This window comes from Pseudorca crassidens, chromosome 7, assembly GCF_039906515.1.
Source record: "Pseudorca crassidens isolate mPseCra1 chromosome 7, mPseCra1.hap1, whole genome shotgun sequence".
Taxonomy (NCBI): Eukaryota; Metazoa; Chordata; class Mammalia; order Artiodactyla; family Delphinidae; genus Pseudorca; species Pseudorca crassidens.
The window spans coordinates 31,864,049-31,888,205 of record NC_090302.1 but is presented as its reverse complement, the minus strand read 5'-3'; the positions used below and the strand labels follow the sequence as shown (position 1 = coordinate 31,888,205).

The 24,157-nt window shown below is 39.6% G+C and overlaps 1 protein-coding gene across 5 annotated transcripts in view; it reads left to right on the top strand.

Moving 5' to 3' along the window:
- The window catches only part of INVS (inversin), a 142,073-nt gene that overhangs the window by 86,573 nt on the left and 31,343 nt on the right, over window positions 1-24,157 (top strand). For all 5 annotated transcript variants that reach the window (XM_067743814.1, XM_067743816.1, XM_067743813.1 and 2 more), the window contains 4 exons: window positions 347-502; window positions 1,238-1,467; window positions 5,274-5,380; window positions 13,988-14,200. In XM_067743814.1, coding sequence (XP_067599915.1) covers window positions 347-502; window positions 1,238-1,467; window positions 5,274-5,380; window positions 13,988-14,200 — 706 coding nt within the window. The remainder of the gene's footprint in view (window positions 1-346; window positions 503-1,237; window positions 1,468-5,273; window positions 5,381-13,987; window positions 14,201-24,157) is intronic.

Below are 24,157 nucleotides of genomic sequence, written 5' to 3'. Positions count from 1 at the left end.
GCCTGCATCATTTAAATCATTTCTCTTTGTCATTTTTTTGTTCTCTTACTCTCTTAGAAAGAGGAAAAGATAATAAACTAGTAACTGAGGAGACCATTTCAGAACAACAGGATGGAAAGGAAGAAAACAGATGAGAAAGGTAGAAGGAAAGGGGAAAAGTGTGAGTAATACATATGAATAGAAAGGAAGATAGAAATCTGTTAAAGTTAAAAAATAGAGAATCCTGAAGATTAAATTGCATTTAGCCAAAATGATGAGAAAATCAAAAGTGAAGAAGACACATAGTATAATAAAAAGGTAAAGCTGTTATTTGGAAGCTCTTCACTTTCTTTCGCTCCCTTTTTAGCTTTACATGCTGCTGCCCTTTCTGGCCATGTCAGCACCGTGAAGTTATTATTGGAAAATAATGCTCAAGTAGATGCTACTGATGTCATGAAACATACTCCACTTTTCCGAGCCTGTGAGATGGGACACAAAGATGTGATTCAGACACTCATCAAAGGTTAGTTATTAAGAGTGCTCCTAACAAGTCACTCTCAAAAGGTAGGATTTCTTGCATTCACCTTATTTTTTAATAGATTTATTTTATTTATTTATTTACTTACTTACTTATTTTTGGCTGCGTTGGGTCTTCATTGCTGCATGCGGGCTTTCTCCAGTTGCAGCGAGTGGGTTACTCTTCGTTGCGGTGTGCGGGCTTCTCATTGCGGTGGCTTCTCTTGTTGCGGAGCACGGGCTCTAGGCGCGCAGGCTTCAGTAGTTGTGGCTCACGGGCTTAGTTGCTCCATGGCATGTGGGATCTTCCCGGACCAGGGCTCGAACCCGAGTCCCCTATGTTGGCAGGCGGATTCTCAACCACTGTGCCACCAGGGAAGCCCCTCCATTCGCCTTTGAAATATAGCTTTACATGGCAGAGAGCTGCCTGGGTAGAAGGATGGAGGGAAGAGCCTGGCATCAGGAAACTCAAGGTTCACTGCTAGCTCCACCTGTTAGTAGCTGTTTGATTTGCAAAAAGTCACTGCACCTGCCTGATCCTCAGTTTCACTTTATGTAAAAGGGGAAGGAGTCCTACCCTGACCAGTTCACAGGCTTATTGTAAAAATCTGAAGTAGATGATATACATGAAAGCTTTTTGCTGAGAGTAAAGCGTTTAAAGGACTGTTGTTATATTTTTTAAACTTCTTTTTGATAAATGTTCTCTGTATTAGACATTTTCATTATATTTTTGCTTTTTCAGGTGGAGCAAGGGTAGATCTAGTCGACCAAGATGGACATTCTCTTCTACACTGGGCAGCGCTGGGAGGAAATGCTGATGTCTGCCAGATATTGATAGAAAATAAGATCAACCCAAATGTGCAGGATTATGCAGGAAGAACCCCACTGCAGTGTGCTGCATATGGGGGATATATCAACTGCATGGCCGTGCTCATGGAAAATAACGCAGACCCTAACATTCAAGACAAAGAGGTAGAAATTCTACGTCTTTTTTATATTGTCTGCTCCAAAGTGTTTGGAGCATTGCCTCTTTGTTAACTAAAATTAAGGAAGACAACAATTTACCAAGTGAAGAGATCACTCACAAATCTGTTAATTAAAAGTGATTTGTATTTGTCCATGTTCTCTTCTAGTCCTTGCCTATATATGCATATATAATTTAACAAAGTCATCATATAGAACGGGAACGGTTTGATAACTTTTATAAAATATATATATGGCATATGATTATAGGTATATAAATATATATATCATATGATTTTACAAACCACATTTTGTTTTGCTCCCTCAGAATTATCACCAGTACTTTTTCAATTGGTATATAATTTTTTTCATAATCATGGATGCTTAATATTCCAAAGTTCTGAGAGCTTTCTGTAAAATAACTCATTCACTCCTCACAGCAAGTCTATAAAGTAGTTACTATTATCATCCCTGTTTTACAGAGGAGGAAATTGAAGCTCATGGAGCTTAAATAATTACCCTAAGGTGACAACAGTGGTGGGAGTATTGCGGGGGAGTCAGGTCCAAGCTATGCCTGTAACCTAGACTTTAGAATTAAATCAGTAACTTCCTATTGCTGGATACTTTTTCGTTATTTATAGAACATGTTGCATTAATCATCTTTGTGCATTTAACTTTTTCCTTTTGGGTTATTCTCTTAGAATAATTTCATGTAAGTGAGATTTTTGAATCAAAGTAATGAATGGTATATGAATGTGACTAGGCTCTGATATATACTTTCACACCAATTATTAAAACACACAGGTTAATCTATGCTTCCCTCAGCTATGTAGCAGTGTATTGATTTCTCTCAGTTTAGCCAATATTGACATATTTTGCTAGTTTGCTTACTTTAACTCTTTAAAAATACTAGCATATTATGTTTTCCAAGTCAGAAAATATATTCCCTATTAATTCATTGAATAAGTATTTATCAAGATTGTTACTATATGTGAAAGTAACATAATGAAAAATGTGTAAAATATGGTCCCTATACCAATGTTATTAGAAATGCATCTTTTATACTTTGTTGTACCTTTTACATTTTTTTTTACAAGTTCATACATAAGTAGTATATTATTTATGTAAGCTACTTGCGACTTCTGTTAGTTTTCATGTGTATTGTTTTGGACTATCCAAATAAACAATCATGCTGTCTGTGAACAATAACATTTTTATTTCTTTCTTTCCAATTCTTATGACTTTCATTTCTTTGTCTTGCCTTATTGAACTAGCTAGGACCGCCAATGCAATAGAACTGGTGATAGCTGACATCCTTAAGTCATTCTGGCTTCTCAGGGGAAGCTTTAAATATTTCACCATTGAATGTGATGTTTGCTATAGATTCTCTTATATTTTTGGTTGCTAAGAGTTCTTCTAAATCACAATTAGCTGTTTAATTTTCATCAGATACTGTGTCTGCATCTATCAACATGATTATGTTATTTTTTCTATTCTTTGCTATTAATGTGGTGAATTACATTGACTACATTGTCCTACTTATGATATATTTTTGAAGTATATGTATTGATGGATTTTTGTTTGCTAATATTTTTGCATTTATGTTCATGAGAGAGATTGACCTATAATTTTCCTTTCTTACATTGTCATGTTTTGGTAGCAAGGTTACATTGACCTTATGAAAAGAGTTAGGGAGTAGTCCCTCTTTTCTTATTCTCCTAAAGAATTTGTGTAGGATTGTGTTAAATTCTTCTTTAAATGTTTGGAAGAATTCCCTGCTGAAGTCATCTGGTCTAGGGGTTTTCTTTGTGCAAAGGTTGTTAATAACTGATTCAGCTTCATTAATAATTAAAAAGACAATTCAGATTTTCTAATCATTTTCCGTTCAGCTTTGGTAAGTTGCATTTTTTTTGAGAAATTTATCCATTTTATTAAAAATGTCAAATGTATTCACATAAAGTTCATCATACATTCTGTTTTCTATTTTATGTCTGTAAGACCTGTAATGATTTCCTCTTATTCATTCCATACATTGGTAATACATGTTGTCTCTTTTCTTTTTTTAAAAAAATTTCAGTCTTGCTTATTCATCTCTTCAAAGGACTCCAGTCTTTTTAAATTTTCTATATTTTAAGTTTTTCACTATTTCATTGGCATTTACTCTTATCTTTATTATTTCCTGCCATCTGCTTCCATCAGATTTGATTTAATATTTTTTAAAAGATCCTTTTGATGAAAGTTTAAATCATTGATTTTTTTCAATATTTTTTTTCAGTATATGTATTTAAGCATGTTTCTTATTCTAAGCATGCTTTAGCTCCATCTTACAAATTTGGATAAATTGTACGATCACTATCATTCAACTCAAACACTGTCTGATTTCCATTTTGATTTATTATTTGACCCATAGATTATTTAGAAGTGTATTATTTAATTTCCAGGCAGTTGGGCATTTTCTCATTATCTTTTTGTTTTTGATTATATTGGTTTCCTATTGCTGCTATAAAAAATTACCAGAAACTTAGTGTCTTAGAGCAACACAAATTTATTATCTTACTGTTCTGGAAGTCAGAGTCCAAAATGTCCTAAAAACCAAGGTGTTGGCAGGACTTCATTCTCTTTGGAGGCTCTAGGAGAGAATCTGCTTCCTTGACTTTTCCAACATCTAGATGCTGCCCACATTCTGTGGCTTGTGGCTGCATTCCTCACAGCTAGCAGTGACTGGCTGAGTCTCGCTCATGCTACGTCACTCTGGCATTCACCTTCTGCCTCTCTCTGTCACTTACTTATAAGGACACTTGTGGTTATATTGGGCCCACCTGGATAATCCAGGATAATCTCCCCAACTCAGAGTGAGCTGATTAGTAACCTTAATACCATCTACAACCTTAATTCCCCCTTTCCATTTAATATGATATAGTTACAGATTCCAGAGATTAGGATGTAGACATCTTTGCAAGGGAGTTCCTTATTCTACCTACCGCACTGATTTGTAGCTTAAATTTTACTGTAGTTAAATAACATACTCTGAACTATTTTAATCTTTCAAAAGCTTTTGAGGCTTTCTTCATATCCCCACACTTGGTTGATTTTGGTAAATGTTCTATGTATACTTGAAAAGGGTACTAATTTTGTCATTGTTCAATGCAATGTTTTATATACATATCACTTAGTTCAAATTTTACATTGTATTGTTCATGCCTTCTGTATCTTTACTGCTTTTTTATCTATTTGTTCTATCAACTATTGTAAAGATGGGTTAAAAATCTCCCACTGTGATTATGGATATGACTATCTCCCCTTTCAATTTTGTCAATTTTAATCCTGTATATTTAGAAGCTGTGCTATTATGTGCATACAGATTTAGGATTGTGATATCTTCCTCTTTGACGCCTTTAACTCTATGAAGTATTCCTTTTTATCTCTAGCAATGCTTCAAGCCTTTTTTATCTTTCATGACATTGAAATGTTTTAAGAATACAGGCCATTTATTTTATAGAATTTCACTCAATTTGAGTTTGCCTAATGATTCATCATAATTAGATTCAAGTTTTACATTTTGGGTTGGAATATTGCATAAGTGATATTGAATTCTCGGGGTATCACTTCTGGAGACATTTGATGCCTCTTAACATAGTATTAATTTTGATCATTTGGTTAAGATACAGTCCATTTTTTCCACTGTATACTTAATATTTTCTCTTTTTGTAATTAAGCAGCTTGAGAGAAGTGTTTATATATTTGAGTCATCATAAATAACTATGTGTCCAAAAATACTGACACCAGATGTACTTGATTTTTCTTTATGTTTGTAGGGAAGGACAGCTTTGCACTGGTCCTGTAACAATGGATACCTTGATGCCATTAAATTACTACTAGACTTTGCTGCTTTCCCTAATCAGATGGAAAACAATGAAGAGAGGTAAGCCATTGATAAAAGGAATATATTGTTGTTCATCTCACATCCTTTCTGCCATATTTTAAAAATCTCAAGTTTAGATATTGGTTCAGAAATAAGTATATTCATAAGGAAACACTACACTAAGAAATCCTGAACCAGAAGAAAAGAACAAAAGTTCTATGCAGTGTTGATTTAAAATCATGGGATTTTTTTTTTTTACATCTTTATTGGAGTATAATTGCTTTACAATGGTGTGTTAGTTTCTGCTTTATAACAAAGTGAATCAGTTATACATATACATATGTTCTAGAATCATGGGATTTTAAAGCTACTCAGAACTTTAGATATTGCCTAGGGCAAGCTCACATTTTCCAGATGAAGAAATTAGGGCTTCTGGCTTTCGGCTGGTAGCATCAAGTCAGGGGAGTCCTGACTCACCAGGACTACGAATTCGGTTAGGCCAGTGGAATGTGTTATATATTCAAGAAGTTTCTCTTGATGAAGAGGATATTATCAGTTAGTGGACAGAGGTGCCACCATGCAGCATGAAAAAATAAGGAAAAACTAAGATGAAAGTTTGGGATTTTAATTTAAATACAGATTTCTTGAATAATATGAGATCCACAGATTTAGGCTGGAGTTGTTGTCCAAGAACCCAGGCCCAATAAAAAGGACTAGACATAGTGTGAAGTCTAAGCAAGAGAGATTCTTGATGGTCTTGGATCTAGGAAGATTCTAGTAACTTGTAGGTAACGAATAAGATGGTAATCAGATTTCCATACCCGAGTCCCCCCAGCCCAGGTCTGTGCTTTAGTTTTCATTGTTCATGGATGCTGTCACTAAAATGGCCCTGCAGTGACACCATCCCCACACTCTTGGTCACCACCAGCTCTTTCTGTCAGGAGATGGGAGACTCTGTAGGAAAGAGGGTTTCTCTAGTCCTGCTGTCTTGGAGGAAACATGGGGCCTTCATCTTTCCCACTTCTTTCAGAACCTTTCCCCATTAGTTATACCTCCATCTGTTATTCTCCAGTTCCCTTTCTTCTGAAGTTTGTCTTCTTTGCCTTCTCTCACACTGTCTTCCCTGCCTGCATTTCTTTATCATCACATTTAGACTGAAATCTGTGTCTGAATGGTCACTGACAAATTCCTAGTTGATAAATCACATGATGTCTTCATGATGTCTTCTCTGCCCACCCTCATTGGCCTTTCTTTATCTCCTTTCTATTGCCTCCTCTTCTTTACCTTATTGAGCCTATATCTTCTCTAAGCTTCTGTGACAGTATATTTTCTTCTATTTTATTTATTTATTTTTTTATTTTGGCCGTGCCTCACAGTTTGTGGGATCCCCAACCAGGGATCAAACCCTGCAGTAGAAGCACAGAGTCCTAATCACTGGAACGCCCAGGAATTTCCCCAGTTCTCTTCTTTTATTATTATTTATTTATTTATTTTTGGCTGCTTTGGGTCTTCGTTGCTGTGTGTGGGCTTTTCTCTAGTTGTGGCGAATGGGAGCTACTCTTCGTTGTGGTGCGCGGGCTTCTCATTGCGGTGGCTTCTCTTGTTGCAGAGCACGGGCTCTAGGTGCATGGGCTTCAGTAGTTGCAGCACGTGGGCCCCAGAACACAGGGGCTTCAGTAGTTTTGGCACACGGGCTCAGTAGTTGTCGCTCTCAGGCTCTAGAGCGCAGGCTCAGTAGTTGTGGCGCATGGGCTTAGTTGCTCCACAGCATGTGGGATCTTCCCAGACCAGGGCTTGAACCTGTGTCCCCTGCATTGGCAGGTGGATTCTTAACCACTGCACGACCAGGGAAGTCCCCCAGTTCTCTTCTAATCATGCGCCTTCTCCATTTCTTTGGCTTCTGTTCCATTTTTTATTTTTTAAATATAAACAGCCTTCAAGGACTGTATCTCTTCTCTCAGCCTATCTCCTTTGGGGACCTGACCAACCACCGAGGCTTCCGCACTCACTTGGGTGCTGGTAAGTTCTCAATCTCTATTTCAGACTCAGCACCCCTCCTTGGTTCACACTGTCATCTCCACTTCATTACCAGCACCATTGTCTAGATCTTGCCCTCTTTGACTCTTTCTGGGATTATCGCAATGCCTTACTTGTTTTCCTTCCTTTGATCTTTCCCTCCTTCAATTCGTCACCTTCCAAAGTAGCCTTTCTAAATCATATCACTAATATAATTGTTAATCATGTCATTCCCCTGTTCAAATACAGTCTTGTCTAAGATTGTTCTGCCCCACAGTCATGTGTCCCAAACTGTGTTCTCCCTACACTGTGAATCTTTGCAGCACTTGGCACATTTCACATTATGTTATGATTGTATGTAATCTGTCTTCCCTATTAATGGAGAGCTCCTGAAGATCATGGTCATCTCTGTATTGCTCACAGTGCCTTTCATGAAGTAGATGCTCAGTAAATAACTGTTCAGTTGTCAAATCAGTGTTTTCAGGCTCCTAGGAGCATCACCCTGCTTCATACCAGCCTTAGAAACTTATGTGGAATTCTTAGACCATGTGCAGACTTAGATAAAGCAGATTAGTGTGCCTTACTTTGGGAGTGATAAGTAACAGGAAAGAGCTAAATCGGACTCCACATTGGATCAGTGTCTTTGACTTTAACCTTAGCTTTTCGTTCCTTTTGTTACTATAATCATACATAATGGCCTGCCTCAGGGAACGCTGCCCACCTGTGAATGGCTGCAAGAAAAAGGAAACCAACACATCCCCTCACTGAGGCTGGCCATTCCAGATGTTTTGCAAGACTGGTTGCCCTTTTATTTTACTTCCTCACTGCCTCTTCCTCTCTGATTCTGTAAAAGAAACTGGCATCCAGACCCAGATAAGATGGTTTTTCAGAGACACTAGTCTGCCATCTTGGTCTGCCGGCTTTCCAAATAAAGTATTCCTTGCCTCAACACCTCGTCTCCGATTCATTGGCCTGTCGTGTGGTGAGCAGAGCAAGCTTGAACTTGGTAACGATTATATAAAGAACTCACTGTCTCTATTATAGTCAACTGACAATTGCAAAACAAAAAAAGACTTGAAGATTTAGGTATTTGAACACTTAAGGAAACTGGAAAGCCAAGTGAAGTCCTCAAGGCTGAGGTTTTGACATTAAAACAGATATGTGGGGCTTCCCTGGTGGCGCAGTGGTTGAGAGTCCGCCTGACGATGCAGGGGACACGGGTTCGTGCCCGGTCCGGGAAGATCCCACATGCCGCGGAGCGGCTGGGCCCGTGAGCCATGGCCGTTGAGCCTGCGCGTCCGGAGCCTGTGCTCCTCAACGGGAGAGGCCACAACAGTGAGAGGCGCGCGTACGGGGGGGCGGGGGGGAAAAAAAAAAAACTACAATGAGGTATAACCTCACGCTGGTCAGAATGGCCATCGTTAAAAAGTTAATATATGCTGGAGAGGGTGTGGAGAAAAGGGAACCCTCCTTCACTGTTGGTGGGAATGTAAATTGGTGCAGCCACTATGGAGAACTGTATGGAGATTCCTTTAAAAACTAAAAAAAACAAAAACAAAAACAGATATGTGAAGGTGCTGAAGGTTTCTCCCTTTGAAACCCTGAAAAAACAAAAGGGAAAGATAAGGATGTATTCTATAACAGTGTTTACTGCCTGACTGCTATTTTTTTAGGAAACAATAAAAAAAGTAATATTTTGTAATTCAATTTCCATTTATATGCTAACCCTTAAATTTCAGACCTAAGTAAGCATGTGAATTAAGGTGCTTACTGCCTGCTGGAGTAAACATATGTTTAAGTACAGACCAAAAGACCAAAAGAAAGAGTCTCCTAAGTGTACTTGCCAGTCTACAGGTAAAAAGAGACAGTGGCAATATCCCAGTCTCCTTTAATGTTTCATCAGCCATGCACATTGATGTATACATGTCGGGACTTGGCACTGCCTTTTATATTTATTGACATTCCAGTGTAGGCTTTCTACTTATTCCATCAGACCATTCCCACATGGCAAGTCCAGTTGAATCTTGTCGCTTGTCTTTATCTACATTGTTTCTTGACTGGTTACCATCAATGTAGTGCTAATTTTTACTTCACGTGCATTGACACAAACCACTTGATGTGCACTGTATAGACATAATTTTTGCCAATCACTGCTGATTTTCAGTCAATAACTATCTGACAGCCATACTCTGACATAGATGGGAGTATTCACAACACTAGAATGTTTCTAAATTGAGTTTGGGATGAAGAAAAATTCAATAGTAATAATCACAATATGGTCAGTTGCTTAAACACTAGGTACAGATGTCAATCTTAAACCTTGCTAGATATTTGGATTGTGTCTCCCTGAATCAAAAATTGACTGAGAATTGTAATTTGAATAAACCAATTGTTAAAAAACAAAGACATTTTTGAGAAAATCAGGAGAACATGTATTTAGAGTGGGCATTAGATCTTACTAAGGAATTCCTGTTAATTTTGTTAATACAAGGACATTGTGGTTATGTTCACATTATTTATAGATGAATCTAAAATGCAGAGAGATTAAATGATAGGAGCTCTGGGATTTGCTTTATTTGTTTGTTTATTTATTTATTTGCCGTGCCGCTGCTCGGCTTGCAGGATCTGGCAGTGAAACCGCCATGTCCGCCAGGGAATTCCCCTGGAATTTTTTTTAAAATACTTGAGCAAAAATAAAAAGGAAGGGGATAGATGAAGCAAATACGGCAAAAGTTTTGCTAATTATTAAATTTGGGTAATGAGAATATAAAGCATTATTATGCTGTTCTCTTTTGTTTATGCTTGAATTTTCTCATAATAAAAATATAATTTTTTTGTAATAAAAATATTTAACATATTTGAAATGCAACTTTCTATCCACAAGCAGCCTGAGAGATCTAGTTCTTCTTCTTCCCTTCATTTCACCTTTTACAGATGAGGAAATAGAAGCTCAGAGAAGTGAAGAGAATGCCCAGGGGTCTGCTGACTTCCAGTTCAGCATTCTTTAGGGTATATTATGCCCATGTCATTTCTTTTTGTCATATTTGTAAGTAAATGCATAATTTGGGCCTCATTTTCATAAGCCATATTTTGATAATACTATTTGTATACTATGTGAAAGACACTATATATTAGTAATTATAGAAAAAATGATCAAGCTTACTAAAAATACATATGTTGTTTGCATGTTGATTTAGAAGCAGTTTCATTCTATAGGAGACATATATATTCAATAATTGATAGATGAATTATGGAATGATTACTGAACAGGGAGTCATATGATTTTAGTCCTCATCTAGATTTTGCAGGTAACTAGTAACTTGACCTTCAGTAAGTTGCTTAATCTTTCTGAGTCTGTTTATTCATTTATGAAATGAAGGTGTTAAACTAAACCTCTAAAATTCAGTTCAGCTCTACTCTTGTGTGGTACTATGACTCTGATGATTTTTTCTGTTGGGGAAAGTACAGTCATGAAAGGCATTTTTTTTTGGCTGTGTGGGGTCTTTGTTGCCGCACACCGGCTTTCTCTAGTTGCAGCGAGCGGGGGCTACTCCTCATTACGGTGAGTGGGCTTCTCACTGCAGTGTCTTCTCTTGTTGCGGAGCATGGGCTGTAGGCACGCGGGCTTCAGTAGTTGTGGCGCACAGGCTCACTAGTTGTGGCGCACAGGCTTAGTTGCTCCGCGGCATGTGGGAACTTCCCAGACCAGGGATCGTACCTGTGTCCCCTGCATCAGCAGGCAGATTCTTATCCACCGCCGCCACCAGGGAAGCCCCTGAAAGGCATTTTATTAATAGAATGTATAGTGAAATATGTGAAAGTTTTTCTGAATTTACAAAATGCTATTTACGTATAAATAATGTTTTAAAGTTTATATAGGCACCTCTACTTTATGGCCTTCTGGTTTCTGAACAGTTGTGGCAGATCAAGCTGTCCTAAAATGGGGGTTCCTTAATTTTAGCATTTAGGACTTCCTTCTGATCTTATATTTTCCTTACTAAAGTGATCAAATCACCCTTTGCTTTTACTGAAAACCTCTCCCTTTTATATCTTCCTGTGACTGTTAGGTGAGTTTTGAAGAGCAAGTTTCTTTTCTGTAATCATTGGATGATTTTCTGTGTCTAATCATGCATCCATATAATCATCAATTTTCCATCTCATCAATCAACTGATTATTTCCTCCCAACACCTCTGACCCACTAGCTCAGCAACAGTCACACAGAGGGATCCGATCAGGTGGTTTTTCAGTAGTCATAAGTTCTGGTTTCAGTCCTATGCAAATAATATTCGTGATAAGTGACTGTGCTATCACCAACTGTGCTGCAGTGTATGTCCTGTAATATCAACAATCACAGCTGACTTTTATGAACTGCTTCCTTCTTGCCAGGCGCACTGCTATCTTCCTCACATTGATTATTTCATTCTCTCTTCATGCCAAGTCTGTGATTAGGAAAAGGGGGGCTTAGAAGCACCAAGTAAGTTGGTTAGGAAGTGACAACCATCATTACCATTGTTGGATGGTAGAATTTGGGGTGTTTACTTCAAATTTTTGTACATCCTGCATTGTTTGAATTCTTAAACTATGTGTCATTTTTACAAAGTAATCATTTTTCTTTAAAAACGGAAAGCATACTTGCAACGATATTAACAGTGGCTAATTCTGAGTGTGGGAGTATAGATGACTTATTTTCTTCTGTGTATTTATCCAATTTGGTTTATATTTCCAAAAGTAGAGAAGATTTTTTTTTTCTTTTTTTGCTGCATTGGGTCTTCATTGCTGCACGTGGGCTTTCTCTAGTTGCAGTGATCAGGGGCTACTCTTTGTTGCAGTAAGCGGGCTTCTCATTACAGTGGCTTCTCTTGTTGCGAAGCATGGGCTCTAGGTGCACGGGCTTCAGTAGTTGTGGCATGCGGGCTCAGTAGTTGTGGCTCGTGGGCTCTAGAGCACGGGCTCAGTAGTTGTGGCTCATGGGCTTAGTTGCTCCGCAGCATGTGGGGCTTCCCAGACCAGGGCTCGAATCCATGTCCCCTGCGTTGACAGACAGATTCTTAACCACTGCACCACTAGAGAAGTCCCAAGAGAAGATATATTTTTTAAAGGAATCTTCCTAAAATCACACATCTAGAAAGTAGTCAGTTGAGATTCAAATACATAACTATATGACACTAATACCCATCTTTTCTAAATAATATATTTATCAAAAAGGTATGCACATTGTACAAAATTTAAGGGCATTTAGTAAAACTAAGTGTCCCACTTACCCCTATCTCTGAGGCAACTAGCTTCCTTCCCAGAGGCATCACTGTCACCAGTTTCTTGGGAAACTTCTAGAGATATATTTTACATAGATGAGCACACAGGGATGTGTTCTTTTTATATCAGTGGAGCACACCATAATACTGCTCTGTCTCTTACTTTTTTCTCTTTTCCTTCCTTGAACAAGTCATCCTGGAAATTGTTCCTTATATATGCATATACCACACTAATGGCCGCGTTATGCAGATGACTTTATTACATGGATGGCCTGTACTTTATTTAACCAGTCCTCTGTTGATGGAATTGAGGTTGTTTCTGTGCTTCTATGAATATCCTCGTACATACAGCATTCCACACAGAAGAGCATATCTATAGGATGAATGCATGTAAGTGAAATGGCCATGTCAAGGGCAGATCGTGAATAATTCCTATATATCGTGCCAAAGTGTCTCCCCAAAGATTAAGGTAGCATACGGAAAGCCTGTCTCCCTCCACCCTCGCCAGCAGAGTGTGTTATTAAACTTTCTGATCTTTGCTAAGCTGATCATTAGATTAAAGTGCTCACTCATATTAGTCTTAATTTGTATTTCTCTTAAATGAGTGAGGTTGAATATATTTTTATATGTTAGGAGCCACTAGTATTTCCTGTTTGAAGAACTTTTATCTTTGTTTGGTATTTTTGCCTTATAAATATTTGTTATTTTTATGTAGTTGGATTTATCAATCTTAAGGTTTCTGAATTTTTGTATCTTTTTTTGGAAAAAACTTTTCACTCCAATATTTTAAAAAATCTTCCATGATTTCTTCTAGTACTTTCACGGTTTCTTTTTTTTTTTTAATATTTAGGTCTTTGCTTCATCCATTTTGGAGTGAAATGTGATGTAAGAATCTTTTTTTTTCCAGATGGTTGCCCAGTTGTCCCAACTCTATTTAATAACCCATCCTTACTGTGGTGATTTAAAGGGCCATCTTTATCATAGACTAAATCTCTCCATTTGGAGGTATCGTTTTCATTTCATAAGCATTAACTATCAGTGATCATGGGCTCAAACTTATGAATCTCACAGAATATTATTTGCAGTGCTTTCTTCAGATAGGAGCAAGGAATTACTTGAAACATGGGGAAGAAGAAAAGTGATCATGTGTTCTGATTTGTGAGCAAGTTAGCAAAACTGAGGAATAGACATGGTCAGCAGCACAAAGCACCTGACCCCAGCTTCACCCTTGTTTTGTGTGCATCAGAGAAGAAAGGAACAGTCCTGGAGTACAGAAGATACCTTTGCCTGAGGAACTTTTCCACATCTTAGAATGAGTTTTCCTTCTGCTGCGTAATGTTGCCAGTTTGTGCCCTGAACTACATTCTGACACTTAAAAAAAAAATCTCCCTGCTTCAGGTACACTCCCCTCGATTACGCTTTGCTTGGTGAGCGCCATGAAGTGATCCAGTTCATGTTGGAGCACGGCGCCCTGTCCATCGCAGCCATACAGGACATCGCTGCCTTCAAAATCCAGGCTGTCTACAAAGGGTACAAGGTCAGAAAAGCTTTCCGAGACCGGAAAAATCTCCTCATGAAGCATGAACAGTTGAGAAAAGATGCTGCTGCCAAGTAAGTATGAGATCTAGAGACTGTGTTCTCACAACTCAGAGTCAACGTGGAATGGGGCACGGTGGTGGGAGTGGCCAGGAGAGAGAATCAGGAGGGAATCTGAGATCACTGTGATCCTTGTACCCATGTCACCTTCCCACTTCTGCTCACCAGCCCTTCAGAGGAGGCTAACAGGAAGGATAACAGCCTAATCTCTACTTGGTGGCTGTTCCTCTAGGTTAGTCCTTGACCTTCTAACTCTGGAACAAATCACCCACCCATGGCAAGGAGTTGGGGGATGGGGGTGCTACCTGCAGTAAGCTACGAAGGGATAACTGTCCTCTCACCTTTCCTACCTTTCCACAAGAGACTTATGCCAATATCTAGCCTACTTTTGCTAGACTAAGTCTAGTTTTGATTTGATTGAAGCAACCAACTTGCATAAATAACTTGCTTTCCCCCACCTATTCCTTAACAAATCTGTACTAGGTAATGTAATTTATTCAAGAAATATTGATTGAATTCTTACTACACATACAAAACTCTTGGCTTGAGCCTAAGGAGAAAATAGTACTTGCTTCGAGGACCTCACACTTTTTTGGATAATGATATATAATATGCAAAATAGTCATCTTTGCCTATTATACATTGTGATTATTTTGCCATAAGTAATTGATTCTAGATTATGCCTTGGTTTGCCTTTTCTTTGATACTTGTTTTGGGTATTTTAAATAGCAAGAGAGCATTGCGTTAGCAGGTGTAATACCGAAACCTCTGATGAGAAAGATACGGATGACAGGCAGATTCTTGAGGGATAACTTCCTGGCTGTATCTTGAATGTTTCCAAATCTTAAGTCCTTCCAATTCTTGAATCCTACCATATCTTGCCCACAAGGAGGAAGCATAAGTGTAATAAATAACAGTTAAAAATAATAATAAAAGGCAAGATAAACTATGTTAGTAAGAAGTTGAATACCACTATGAGCTGGAATGCTAACCATCTTGTCAATCTTCAAGACAAGATTGACAGGAACACATCATTTTCTGCGACTCTGAAATAGTTGATATCTTGGGAAGTGTTATTTTGCACTCTTCTCATAACAAGGCTCTTTTCACTTTTACCAAAGAATCCCGCATTAACCTAAAGCCTCTACCTGCCTCTTTTGCAGCCTTCTCATAAAAGTTCTCTGCATGTGAGTGACAACTGTAAGTGGGTAATGCATGTGACAAATTATCCTGAGTTGCAAGTAGACATTCTCTGCAAGGGAAGGAATATTGTATTTCCGACTACTGATGTGTCTATAATCTCAAGTTTAATGTGCGAGGATCCACTTTCCGAATTTGAAGTCATATCTACCTGAATATGAGGTGGGGCTCTACAAAGCCACCATGGCTGACTTTCTGTGTTCCCAAAAAGGAGTGTATTGATCCAGACACATTCCAGTTTGTTACTGGAGAGAGGGGCCCCAGAGTTCTCCCCCACCCCAAACTCCCTTTCCAGTGGAATAGAAGGATTGTGGTTGAGTGAAAAGGAGACCTGCGTTCAAATCCAGCATCTGATATTTACTTAAGATGAACTGAACACAGCATTTCTCTCTCTGGGCCTCAGTTTCTCTATCTGTAAAACATGATAAATTAGACTAGCTGATTTTAGGCACCCTCCAGCTCAGTGGAAACCCCTGTCTTCGTTGTTAGTGACCTAAGCCTCCTCTTCCTCTCCTTTTCCAGTGATGCTGCCCAGAGGCTGTATGCCTGGGGCCAAGAGTTCCAAGTCAGTGTACGCTGGGAACTGAAAATACATTTATCAGGAGAGCTGTATGGGGGAAGGGGTTTCAAATAATGCCATGCTTAAAAAGAGTACTGGTTTGCAGTACTTTTTCCCTAACATGGCCTTTTGTAACTCCAAGCCCAGAGGGTTTGAACCGACAAGGAGATTTAGGAGACATCTTTGTAGTCTAACCCCCACCTTCTACCCTTTTAGTTGTTATCCTGATTCGTTTCAGTGTTGTGAAAGATAGGCCCTCTTCGTTCTTAATTCTTAGTTTCTGAAATTGATTTTTAAAAACACTTTTAAATGGTAGCTGTGCTTACTGTGATAATCATTGAAATTACCGAAACTCAAAATCTCCGGTACTTTTTCTCAGTCACAGTCTTTCCTTTATTGGTCCTCATTATTGGGAGTGAACAAGTTTCTTATACTTCCTAACCATCACCTCCTACAGACATTGTAGCATAGATCTCCAAGAGAAATATTTAAATGGAGAAGTAACTGATTTAAGTTGTATTAATTTTATTTCTCAGAAGTTATTTATGAAAATCTGAGTCAGTGTTTAATTTTGGTTTTAGATTTGGTTTTAAGAAACAGAAATCAGAATGTTAAATTCAGTCTTTGCTGCTGCTGCCTCATTGGCCCAGGCACATGATGTTGCCTCAACGTACCTTTCCCTATTTCTTACGTTACGATGGCAGAAATCACCTTCCTTAAAGTAAGGATGTCAAGAAACTGATTAAACTTAAAGGGGTTACTATTTTACTGGTAGAGAAATTGGGAGAGAGAGAAGTTTTAGTCATATTTTCTAAGTCATTTTTTTTTAGAAAATACTATTTAGGAAATACCTATAATCCATTTAAAAGCACTTTACAACTCATCCTGCACCTCCTATGAGGTTGCCAAAATGCACATTACTGTAGTTTCCCTGCCAAAGCACAGAGTTGAATGCACATGAAAATAAGACTGTGTTTATGTTGATCACTCTTATTCCTTGAAGCTTCCTTTTTCCCAGGTTTTTATTTCACTGTCTAGTCTCAGATCTCCTCTAAGTCCCTGAACTCTCCCTTCTCACATCTTCTTAATCATTACCATTTCCACACTGAGGTCAGCACTGCAGGCTAACTCCTCAGACTTCTATTCATGCTGTACTTTTTTCACTGAAAATATATCTACTCTGAAAACTTAAATTACTTCATCTCTGTAGATAACCCCTTCATCTCTCTCACATCCTGAGCTCCTGGAACTCTAATCCCAAATCGTCCGTTGCCTCCCAGGCATTTCCACTTGTTACTTGCCAGTATGTCAGATCATTGGACATTTCCATTTGCATGTCCTGTTGTCACTGTCACTTCAGGCTCACTGTGTGAAACCTACAACTCATCACAACCTGTCTCCCCTGGCCTCCTGATTTCCCTACCAGTGCTGCTGCCACTGATTCTGCTAATTCCTCTTTCTGAAATGTCCTTTGCTTCAGTTCTTCTGTCCCACTGCTCTATAGAGGCCGTCATTCTTGAATACCATACGTGATACTACATCAGACCCTTCAACATTTGACTTCCGCTTGTATCTCCGAGTCTCATTTCTCTCCATTAGTTCCACCCTCCCACCCCTCACACTCGAGGCCTCAGCCATCCTGAACTTTCACCACTTCCTCACTTACCACCACGCTCTCGGAAGACCTGAGCTTCCTTCTGACTAGTGCATGAGACTGAGTATGACTCTTAGAGTTAGTTACCTAATCAAGTCCAGTTTGGGTCACCCACTTCAAACTCTTGTAATGCCAAAGTCCCTTGCATGGGAAGTTGCGCTGTGTCCTCAGAAAGTCAAGTGACAAGTTCTGTGCCCCTCAGGCAGCACATTTCATTAGTGGGCAGTTCTGTCTGGCAGAAGTTCTTTTCTACCTTTTGATCCTGAGCTACCCTTTGAAGCAAAAGAGAAAAGTCTAAATCCTTTTCTATAAACCAACTTCCAGATAATTAAAGAAGGTGCTCATGATACTCACACTCGTACCCCAGCTCTCCTTCTCACTTTGTAATAGATCCCCTTGCAGCCAGCTCCCCAGACATGTTCAGTTTGTCAATGGCTTTCTTCAGGGTTGACCCATAGGTCTGAATCTTCTGCTCATCCAGTGGTCTGATCCATGGGGAATCACTTCCATGATTCTACTCCATACCATTCCACTTCTCTGAGCCTCAGTTTCTCATCAGTAAAATGAAAAGATTTCTTAGTCCAGGACAAGCTTTGGGGCTCCATGAGTGCCCTGAAACTGTAGGCAGTATTTTGTGTGTCATGAGCATATGCACATTTGGTGGGGGGGGGGGGGGATCTTTGGATTTTTATTACGTTCTCTAAGAGGGTTCGTGAATCATAGAAAGAATTTTTTTTAAAATCGCACTAAATGATATCTGAGGTTCCTCCCAGCTCTAACATTCTGTAAGTCAAAGGTCCTAAAATGCATGACATTTTCTCATTCCCTCGAGAGGAAGTCAAAGACCAAGTATTACTAAGCCTGTTATTCAGCGACAGTGAAGAGATAGAATCTGACAGACCCCCACATACAATGCAATACCACCTGAAAAGGTTAGAGCTAAACCTTTTCTGCCTGGTGAGGTAATCAGTTTTCTCTCACTGGAAATGTTCCAGCAGAAACTGAATTGTCATCTCTCCAGGATAATATATAGGGAATTTTAAAAGTATATGAAGAGCTGGTCTCTCAGATCTCTTCAGAGTCAAAGATTCTATGAGAGCTGTGCCCTCCCATCTGCCTGAAATAACCTATTCTCACATCCCTCCTTTCCCATTTTGACATTATTTCTATGTAGCCTTTTTTTCTCTTCTAGTTTAATTAGTCTCCCATATCGTCCCTTAGCTCTGGGTAGATATCTCTATTTCAGCATGCATCACATCTAGAACTCACTCTCTGCAGGAGGTATGGGTCTGATTCCCTATTAGATTGTCAATTCCTGGAGAGCAGGGATTATATTATGTACCTCCATACTTCTAGTGCCTTAGAGCCCTTGATATATAGCAAGCATTTAATAATATGTGTTCAGTAACTGCTCCTACAGTGGGTCTAAGACCTTACCTAAGTCATTCATCATTCTGGGCCTTAGTTTCCCCCTCTGTCAAATGGAAGGGTTGGACCAGGTCCTCTCTGAGGTCTCCTTCAATCTCTGTAAGTGGACCAATCACGGTAACTTGTTTGCCTTACTCAGGCAGCAAACACATTTATGTACCGTTTATCCTCATAACACACACTGGCACTTGTATTTGTGCATTTGGTTTTCCAGCTCCCTCCATACTTATCATGAGCAAATTACCATTTGACAGGTTTATGATTTTAAAAAGAAACCTAAGAGCAATAAGGTTTATCACTGCATATACTTGAACATTAGACCCCACTATGTGGCTTCCCCAGAGAGTTGTATTTGCCCAGTTTTGCCAAGAAATTAATTCTATCAGACATTGTAGTAATAAGCAGGCTCTTTCCCATTCCATGAGCATTCAAGTTGCTATTTGCCGTGAATACAAGACCTAAGAGAGGCTTGAGAGATGTGGTTAAAATAGCTTCTACAGAAAAAGGACTTGTGTGGTTTCAACAATGAGCATTTTCTGAAAATATCAATAGGCCCAGCCCTGTAACTCTTAGATGGCAAGGCACTCGTGCCACACCCAGGTTTCTTCACTTCTAACCAGATGCCTTTGCAGCTTAACAGCTTTACCTGTTAATAAAAGTAATAATGATTACTTATATTAATATAGTGCTTTATAGCTTACAGAATTCTTGTACATTAAATTTGTACAAAACCCAATGAAGTAGACAGGGCAACTATCCTTAAACCCATTTCATGCAGGGGAAAATAACACAGAGAGATTAACTTGCCTGAAATCACACAGCTAGTAAGGGAGAGTTGGCACATGAATCTCAGTCTTACCCAAAGCCAGGGCTCCTACCATTGCTTGGTTCAGGGGAATCAGCCCTCCAGCCATGCTTATGCTAGAGGCTCTCTCCAGATGCCAGCACCATCTGATAGGCCAGCATGGAACAACCTTGCTTCTTTTTCCTGACTTATATGCAACACGTAATTGTTGGTGGCAAAAGCCTCCAGGCCCCCAAGTCAGCTTTTGTCCTAACTCAATGCTTTTTCAGTTGTGCCGTGTCATTTCCGGTGATTGTTAAGAGAGTGGTACCAAGCCACCAGAATCAGTTCTGCAACATAGTTCAGGAAAAATCTTCTTGTTATTCTCCAAGCTAACATAGCAGAGCATACCAGTATCCTTCTAAATCCTTGACAAAGTTAAGAAAATTAGTTGGCCCCAAGCCTACACCAGGACGATGAACAAGAATGGCACTAGGGCAAAGCTGGGATAAGTCGGTACAACAGCAGGACACACTAACTTAACCTCCCTTTTCTGTGGAAACCATTTTAATCACATCTCTCAAACCCCTCTTAGTCCTGTATTCATGGCAATGGCAACTTGAATACTCATGAATGAGAATGAGCCTGCTTTATTTCTGCAGTGTCTGAAAGAATTAATTTCTTCCTGTTAAAAATTGACAACTAAAACTCTCGTGGAAACCACATAGTGGGGTAGGGAAAAAATCCATCAGCTTCCAGGACTTAAACTTTCCAGGCCCAGAGGCAGGTCCATGCCGTATTGCGCAAACGGACACATTCAGTGCTGAGATGCTAAAGCCATGGAACATTCAAGTCTTTGAAGTTACTGCCCTTGATCTGGTTCTCTGCACATCAAGCAAACTTTTGATCACTTGGTTTCTTACTGGCCTTTTTTTTTTTTTTTTGCAGTGGTTATCTAGGCTTCTCATTTGCAGAAGTCTCCATTCTTGGGTCTTAGATCTGGCTTGAGAGGGCTTCAGGGTATATCTCTGACCCACAACAGCCCTTCAGAGATTTGCACCAGCAATGTATGCCTTGGGTCTTTTCTTCCCTGGGTGAAACAGCCCCGTTTCTCCAGCCCATCCTTTACCCTGTGGTCCATAGGACCCAAAGCAGAGGTTGTCAAAGATCTGATCCCCAGTTGGCTTTCTTACATTTTTATACTGTGAGCCTCTGGGGAGCTGCAAAAATTGCTCTAGAAGAGACAGTACAAACCAGACTAATTGGTAGCCCATCAAAAGCTGTTGTCTGGCTGATTTCCCTTAAGATAATAGAAAACAAAAAAAGGGGGAGGAAAATGTGGGACTAGTTTATACATTAAGATTCTGCTATCTTAATAAATTTCCTGCTAAAATATTACTTGCTGTGTCATGGACAGGATTTTTTTCTCTTTAAATTTTCATGTAAAGTAGAATCACATTGGTTCTTTTTCTTGTATTTGTTTCCTAAACTTTACAAAAATAGGTCAAGTGTATAGCATGGCCTACCATGAAGATTAAAGATCTTTGACATTCCGTAATAAATTAGTTGGAGAAAAAACACTTAAATTTTAGGACAGTTATTGAGTCTAAGGGTTCAGGACTAAAAGCTATGCTAGAAGCTAGCTTGAAATGCTGTTAATGTTTACTTTAATGTAGTCTTACCACTTTTTTCATATGACCCAATTCACTTTTTTAAATGATGGAAGAAGACTGAGTAAAATTTTTAAAAATGATTTGTGAGATGAATTTTACAGGAAGAAGTAAAGCTGCTGAATTCCAGCTCAGCCCTGTGTATAGAAAGCTGTTAGCACGTAACCTCGGATAAGTCACTAAGCTCTCTGCCTCAGTTTCCTTATCTACCAGATAAGTGCATTGCCCTCATTAAAGTGAGATTCCTTCAAGTTCTTAGATTATGAGCAGTGGTTCTGGACATTTTCCCCCCAGGGAAACACACACGGGATCATATTCTATTCTGAGGAGCTGTATCCTCTGTGTGTGTGTGGGGGGGGGGGTTGCTTTTTGTTTCAAGGCAGCAGTACAGATAAAATAAGATGCAGCTTATGCATAATTCCCAGTTCTAATCCCTTTTCCTCAGTGATCACTGCTTTTACATTCAAGAACCACAGCTCTGGAGATCTGCACATTTGTGGGCTGTGTGCCACCTGGAAGATTTTTTTAATGCAAAATGCATCCATTTTTTAAAAACATTAATTTACTTCTGTTCATCAGCTGAGTGTGTAATTATATATTCTCATGATTACATTCTTTCTCCCGAATCTGCTTACTGAGTTCCACCAGAATGAAAAAAATAACCCCTTGCAAACCTCCCCCCTCCAGAAAAGTCTTCAGAAGGCAGAGCTCCCTTACCTGCTGGCCATCTTGATCACTCTAAAAGGCTAGATCCCCTGTTTGTCCTGTGACCGCCTTTGTGGGAGGCCCAGAAAGGTCTTCAGTGACAAGGTTTGCCCAGGGGCTGATTGCACAGTGGCTTCTTGGAACTGAAAAGGAAAGGGGTTTAGTGTCCTAAAAGAAGGAGAAATGACTGCTCAAATAACAAAGTCTAGGCTATCACCTCAAAGCCTCTTTTGATGGCAATGATATCCATGCAAATGCCAAGCCAGGCGACCCCACACGCCTGTCTGTCTGAAGGACCAATATATTCTCTTAAAGCACTTCTGTTCATCAGTGCCAGTAAAAAGAGCAGCTCTCCCTCTGCCTGCCAGGAGCACCGCTATTAGATCAAGAAAAGGAGATCTGGAGCCTCAAAGCCAGTCACCACCTAGGCCCTGAGGGTCTCACCTTCTACCAGCCCTCAATCCTGTCCCCAAGCTTACTGAGGTATTTGTCTAAACAAGGTCCCCCACTAAGAGGGACCCTGATACCAGCTACTCCAATAAAAGAAATCTCTCCATCCCATTACATAACACAGCCCCGATTTTATAAAGACATTCCAAACAGACCCTTAAATCAATTCAGGATTATTAGCCATCATGCAAGTGTTAGACCTGGGGAAGCTGAGTCTTCGGCAGGAAAGTGACTTATTCAAGATCTTTTTGTGGTTACTGGCAGAGGCAGGACCAGAAGAATTCTTAGACTTCCAGTGCAGTGTTCTCTTCACTACACCTCTAATTATTCTACTTTAAACTGCACCTTTAAATGGCAACCAAATTCTCTTCCTGGGCAGCAAATATGTATTGGGTGCCTGCCGTTTATAGCAAGTGTTGTTTAAAGGTCAAAAGAAGCAAAACAGACCCAGTTTTTCCATACTCGCTCCTTTGCCCAGACTTCTCCCTCAGACTAACATCCTCATTCCCACCTATCTGCCTGGCAAACTCCTACACATCTTTGAGAATCAACAGTTGGGACCTTCTTCCAGGTTCCTCCACAAAATTAATCACTACTTCCTCTGTGCAAGCACGTTATTATAACATTTCTTCCGTCATATGTTAAGCCTTTGTTGTCCTAGCTGTTCCGCTCTGGGTAGAAGGTTCTTCAAGGGAGGGCCGAACTCTGTGGTCCTCATCACTGTATCATCAGTGCCCGGCACAGGAGAGGCGCAGAAACAAATCCTGTCCTTAACTCAGCCACTTCGTCCTTAAGCACCTGACCCTTTTCTGGACCTGCGCTACCTCGGCCCATCTGCCTCACCCGGCCACTCATTTCTAGTCTTGGCCTCCCCTGTCTATTCTGTTGCTACCCAAAGGTTCCAGCTTAGCCACCAGCTACTTGTGTATGACTTCTTGAAAATCACCTGTTATTGTAACAGGTGATTCTGGACCTCATCTGCAAGTTGAGTGGGTTTGACCCATAAGCTCTAAGAGCTCTCGATGGCAGTGTTACGAGATTATAACACACCTCACAGGTGTGTTATAATCAGTTGTGAGGTGCTTTGTAATTTTTTCATGTAATCGTTAAGGTTTACCAGTGGTCTTTTTAACAAATAGAGAAGATTAAGCGTTATCCCTCTGACTATCATTCTCAGTTGCATTCTGATGTGCTTTCTGGAATAGGAGAAAAAGGGTGTAGTTCCAGGGATCACACATACTTGGGGCACACACACCTTGGGATCCTCTTATGTCTCACCAAAAAGTTCCATATCATATGTGTCTCAACTGGGCACAGGTTGATCTATAAGAGTCTTTCTGCCTCCATCATCCTTTGAACTATAAGACCTGGATAAAAGACAGGAAATTGTGAAATTGTGAAAATTCTGAATTTCCAAATCCCCCCTGTGTTGTGGTAGCTCCTTTTAAAGTTCAAATCTCACTCAGGAACACTTGAACAGGTAACGAACGCTCTTAATTTTTTCCTCTTCCCCTTTGGCTTT